This window comes from Coregonus clupeaformis, chromosome 26, assembly GCF_020615455.1.
Source record: "Coregonus clupeaformis isolate EN_2021a chromosome 26, ASM2061545v1, whole genome shotgun sequence".
NCBI classification, from domain to species: domain Eukaryota; kingdom Metazoa; phylum Chordata; class Actinopteri; order Salmoniformes; family Salmonidae; genus Coregonus; species Coregonus clupeaformis.
In genome coordinates this window covers 38,075,775-38,081,774 of record NC_059217.1, presented here as the reverse complement: position 1 = coordinate 38,081,774, position 6,000 = coordinate 38,075,775, and the positions used below count along the sequence as shown (strand labels likewise).

The window sequence follows — 6,000 nt, the reverse complement described above, 5'->3', positions numbered from 1 at the left end:
AATCTATATGAATGCAGCTGCCACTACATTAAAGCTGTTAGATGCAGTTTATCACAGCGTACCACGCTTTATTAAGGGTGATAGGTTCAGTACACGTCACTGCATTCTTTACCAGAAAGTAGGCTGGCCCTCTTTCAAGTCACGTAGGCCGATTCATTGCTCTCTTTTTATTGATAAAGCTCTCTTACAAAAACTTCTGCCGTACCTAACATCATTAATAACCTTTAGACGTACAAGTTACCTGGTCTCAGGGATTGCTAACTCTAGAGATCCCTTTTTTTCTCCTCAGGGTAAATCTGCGTTTAGTCTTTGCAACTCATGTATGGAACAATCTACAGAGTTCCTACAACTAGATGTACTGGTGCCTCTCAGGCAGTTCAACATGTTAATTGGGGCCCTCTTTGCTGAGGTATGTGATTATTTCTCTTGAGTGTGTTTTGCAATCTTGTATATTTGTATTATGTTGTATTGTTAAATTGTGTATACGCAGGGCTCCCTTGTAAAAGAGACCTTATTCTCAATGGGACTCCCTGCTAAAATAAAGGTGATTTTTTTTTTGAAGAATGTGAAGGGTAGTATAACACTGTGATATGGAGATCACACAGATCATGTAGTAACACGCTAATAATGTGATGTACAGAGCAGATGCTCATGTGAAGGTCATGAGGAGCAATTGTCCGTTCCACACTCCAGTAGTCTGAGTATGACTTATGTGTTTGGCTCCAGCTCTAGACTGTCGAGATGTTAGCTCGCATCCCTCTCTGCTGGCGTCTAGCAGGCAGATGGGAGGGGTGATGGAGGACGCTGCACAAGGACGCTGTCCCCGCCTCACCCCTGGGCTTTTTATTTTGAGTCAGGATGGACATATTTAGCATCGCTGGCTGCGGTGACGTGTACCCAGCAGCCCACTGTGCCTATCTCTGCCTGGTATATACAGCGCTCATCCTCCTTACTCCCACACACTCTCAGTCAGTCAATGCCAAAAGGAAACCAAGGCTGCAGCCCGCTAAAAACAGAATCTTTGTGTTACGGGTATACTACTGTAGCTCTCAAACATAGAGGAATGGGAGCTAAGGAAGAGCTTGGACATGACTGATAAAAGAGACATTGTTGAGCATTGTTGTCTAATCACTGACATGGATGTATTGACTGAGACATATTTCTTGAGTCAAATTGAAAAAATAATGCTCTATGCTGAAGGTTCCTTAGTCTGTGGATCTAGACTCCAGATGAATGCTAATGGTAGAGTTATTGTCACGTGAAGGAAACTCATATTTACAACACAACATAGCAAATAACTTAATTTATCATTTCTAAATGATCGCATGTGACTTGCAATCCCCTGAGTAAGTCCTACAAAACCACATGTCCTGGTGTGTTTAATTCTGTTTTCCAATCAAAGTACTATTACAGCTTGCCCATGGCTGCCCTCATTCAACAGAGGTCTTTCTTTCTTTGATTATGGCTGCCGAAAACATGGGTTTTACACTGAGTTTTAGAATAATCAAGATATTTTACAATGTTTCCCTAAATTGAGTCTTGAATGCATTGGTGTCCTAACTTGACCCATGAAAGGCTCTCCTCCACTTGAAAAAGCGAATATCCCTTTGAACAAGGTTACAACAGGATTTTCCACTGTTATGTCTTACTGTTTATATTAGAAATAAAAAGTATTTGAGAAAAAAAAAACACCCAGAGTGCAGACCTATGACCTTCTTTCTGTTTTTTTTTATTTCAAAGACATGTATATCGCATTCCTGGATATTCAACACACAGTGATGAAAAATGTCACACATAAACTGAGGAACAAGCCCAGTAAAATGTACCTGTCACATAGATCTGACACACTCTTACGTATTGACCTTTTAGACCTGGCAAAGAGTCACGGGGCCTCAAGGGCGGCAGGTATCTAGCAGTTAGAGTGTTGGGCCAGTAACCGAAAGGTTGCTAGTTTCAATCCCCAAGCCTACTAGGTGAAAAATCTGTCGATGTGCCCTTGAGCAAGGCACAACCCTAATTGCTCAAGGGTCGCTGTTGATAATGGCTGACCCTGGCCGTGACCCCACTCTCAGAGGGTGTCTCATGGGGAGTTGGGATATGCAAAAAACACATTTCCAATTCACACATGCATATAAAACACACTTGTACATGTGTGAAATAGGACAAATATAAGCAGCCACCAAATTATTATTGTAATTCACACTTTCAAGGAACTGTCACACAAATCCACATGAAAGGCCAAATATATCTGAATCTATCTCAGTAGTAGGTCCTTTCATTGAGGCCATGTTAAATTTGGTTTTTCAAAGTCATACTCTTTGAGACTATATTCATCCCTTCGCTGGTTTGCTCAGCTGGCAGTTAATTATCGCCTCTAAGATCCCATCTACCTCATCTTCTCAAGGGAATTTCTCAGATCTGATCAGATCCCATCTACCTCATCTTCTCAAGGGAATTTCTCAGACCTGATCAGGGTTCTCTTTTCTCTCAACATTGTCCATATCCATCATGGATGCCATTCAATATGGAGCATCTACGTCCCTTGGGCAGCCTAAGAAAAAATGTCCACAGGGAGCCACTTCTTGGGAAACCCTTCATCTGGTTCCTGGGCTTCCAAGTTTTCCCCTCGATAGCGTACTCCAAAGTCATGGTTCGGTTCAGCGTGTAAGCCGAGTCGCCTCTCACCACGGCTGTGAACAGGGAGCCTTTGCTGTTGGCAAAGTGCCCTGGCAAGGCTGTCCACTGGCCTGTGGTGAGGTTGTAGCAGTCCATCATGCATCTCAGGAAGTCATCTTGTGGCCCGTTACGCATGACGTACAGGTTATCCCGGTGAGCCACCATGGCGTGGCCGTAGCTCTGATGCCTTATCAGAGTGCTGACAAGCAACCACTGGTCTTTCCTGGGCAGGTATTCATAGATTTCAGTGGTCTCCATTGGTTTCCACAAGCACACAAATATCCGGCCCATGCCCTTGGTACACGCTGCTCCGGCGACTGGTTGAGGCAAATGTGCCACAAATGACCACCTTCCGGTCACAACTTCGTAAGTTTCCACTGATGACATGATTGTTCGCTCGTACTCACCCCCAATAGCATAAAGACATCCATCCAGTCCCACGAGAGAGAAGTTGTACCGCAACTGTTTTGGACTGGCTATCATGGTCCACTGGTCAGCCTCCACACTGTAGCAGAAGCAGGAGTCCACAGCGTACTTGCGGGCACCCCGCACCTGTATCCCTCCCACGACATACAGCTTGTTGTCCAGAACGGTCACACCGGCCATAGAGGTACTGGCCTCTGGGGGTAGGTCTGTGAGGACCTTCCAGGTTTTCCCATCATCGTCCAGGTAGCACAAAGTCCTGTTGCCAGCGTGGATGGTTTCATCCACACCACAAGTCGAGTGGGCTCCAACTGCTACAAACGTGCTAGGAACCAGTGACTCTATATACGCAACAAGCTCCGTCGGTAAGCTTTTCCTGACTTCGACCTCTAAGTCGTGGTACATGTTCCGGATAAACAGTGCAGCAGCATGGTAGAGGGCCATTAAGCCAAAGGTTGCTGCGGTGTGATACATTAGCAAACAGTTATCAGAGTCGATGAGGTCCATGAGATGTTTGGCAAGAGACTCCACCTGCAGGAAGGCAGCGCATTCTATGGCCTCCACGATTTCATCAGCATCCAGGATAGGTCTCTCGCCTCGTAAAACCACCAGTGCTATCAAGAATCCTCGAGCACACAGACCCTTCAAGTGGATTTCCTCCTGCCGGCATTCTTTCATCCCCGAACGGTAGAGAGCTTGGAAATACTCGCAGCTCTCGACCAGAAAATCTCTCTCTTCTGTAAAAACGGCACCCTCCACTACTAACTTTATCTTGGCTATCCCTGAATCATGTCCTGGGACCCGATATGGCAAATCCCTTTCGCGCCCTGCATTATCACTGCTGTTCCATTCCATAGCCTCATTGCTAGACATTGCGGTTGTTATTCCTCCAATGAAATAATTTCTGATAATATTTCAATCACAAACTAAGTTAAACGAACAAGAGATAGCAACATTTCCCAAAGACTTTTCTCTAGAACGGAACAAAACAGAAGTGGGTCTGCATATAGTTGGCCTACTCCAAAGGGAGGCTCCATTCTTTTCACAGCTATGGAAATAGCACTAGCTATACATAGCGCAGGACCAGCGATAGTTGGTGTTGGATGTTGAGGTCAGAAAAGCAAACAGTGTCCCACCAAAAAGGAGGTCAGGGCTATCTGTTTCAAATGCAATAAATCAAGAAGATTGTGTTTGCTGACAACTCTGTCATTCATTACCAATGGTAAAGGCCGAAGAAATGTCAATTTAGGTCAAATAAATGTAATCTACACTTGAGGGTTAAGTTTAATGCCATTACAGCTATCTACAGAACTCTTTAATTAATTATAATGTAATTAACTGGAGATGTTACTATACGCAGCAAATACAACATTAAATGTTTGCGACTAAGAAATAAGAGGTATCACGTTAACCACACCATGGAATAGTATGACCCAAATTTTACATTTTAGTAATTTAGCAGACGCTCTTATCCAGAGCGACTTACAGTTAGTGAGTGCATACATTTTCATACTGGCCCCCCGTGGGAAACGAACCCACAACCCTGGCGTTGCAAGCGCCATGCTCTACCAACTGAGCTACAGGGGACTATTGTCTTGCTGATAAAAGATAAATATTCCATCTCCATTGAATAAAGCCCTGCCTTAGTAAATGGTAATGATTTCTAGCTCAATTTCAATCACAATGGCATCAAGCCTTTCAGATTAAACACCTCTAATAACACTTTAATGGAGCTTCTCAGATGAGGAAGGAGCCTGTTCTACTCACATTCGTAAACAAAGGTAATTAACAAAGCCCGGAAGCGTGCTAATGGGGTAATTGTGAGGTCAAAGGTCGCCCTGAACTGCATTAAAGTCTCTTCGTGAAGTTAACCCTCAGCCCCACTTATTGAAACTCATTAGCTTCACTCACCCAGAATGCATGGCCCTTCTGGTGCCAGCCATCGTTTCCATGGAAACTGGCCTCCAAGACGTCTCCTCCATTGTCGCACTTTGAGCTCTGACCTGTGGAGGTCACATGATCTAATCTAAGTCAAGAGTCTTCTCGTGCCTGTAGTCTTGTGCAACGCACCGCCACGTGGATGCACTCAAGGCTTAAATCCATTCACATGGTCATCATAATGTAAGATTATCATGTTGACGACATTAAGAATGTCAAATTTCTGACATATTTGGCAAGTGCTGTTGAAAGTTTGAGTTTAGTCATTCGTAGTGATTAAACCATGTGCTAATGTAAATACATAAATATACATCTATACAGTATTTACACATATATACAGAGCTATACAGTATTCAGGAAACATCAATTAATATCTTGAAGGAGACTATGATTATCACCCTGTGAAACTATCATGAAGTACCACAACATTCGTACTATCAACATTATTATGACAAGATGTAACTAGCAACATAGGGAGACACAATCAGAGGTGATTTAAGTCATATACTTCTCACAGTGCTGTATGTCTTTCTCTTCCTAGTCTACAGATGTTGTAACACTCCTATTAGACCTCAACACAAACAACTAGGTGAGGGTGGTAGTAAGGAAGAGTCAGCTGACCACTGTCAGCCAATCAGTTAAGATGATGAGTCATAGCGAAGCAGACTAATGAGGCAGAAGTCACATGACCTCAATGTTTTTGTTTTGACAACCGTCCTCCACCTCCCGCACCCCCAACACCATCCCTACTACGCACGCACACACACACACACGCACACACGCACATACATTTTCACAGTATTAAAGGTAATTGGTATCAGACAGGATTGCTGTCGTGTTGTAATGCCATTTTGTAAGGAGACTATTATGAAAGCTGGGTCACACACAAGCTCCAGGGACTCTCATAACCAGATTGTTCTGCATCAACTGAACGAGGCATTACATGAAGTGTTGGCTGTTGTG

General features: G+C 43.8%; 1 protein-coding gene across 1 annotated transcript; it reads right to left on the bottom strand.

Moving 5' to 3' along the window:
• Positions 1-2,117: 2,117 nt before the first annotated feature.
• kbtbd13b (kelch repeat and BTB domain containing 13b) lies at positions 2,118-4,123 on the bottom strand. Its single transcript, XM_041848607.1, has one exon. It carries the CDS (start codon positions 3,970-3,972, stop codon positions 2,488-2,490), a length of 1,485 nt encoding a protein of 494 aa, XP_041704541.1. The 5' UTR covers positions 3,973-4,123; the 3' UTR covers positions 2,118-2,487.
• Positions 4,124-6,000: the final 1,877 nt, after the last annotated feature.

Coding starts and splice junctions, on each gene's coding strand:
- kbtbd13b (XM_041848607.1), bottom strand. CDS start 3,972: ATGTCTAGCAATGAGGCTATGGAATGGAACAGCAGTGATAATGCAGGG.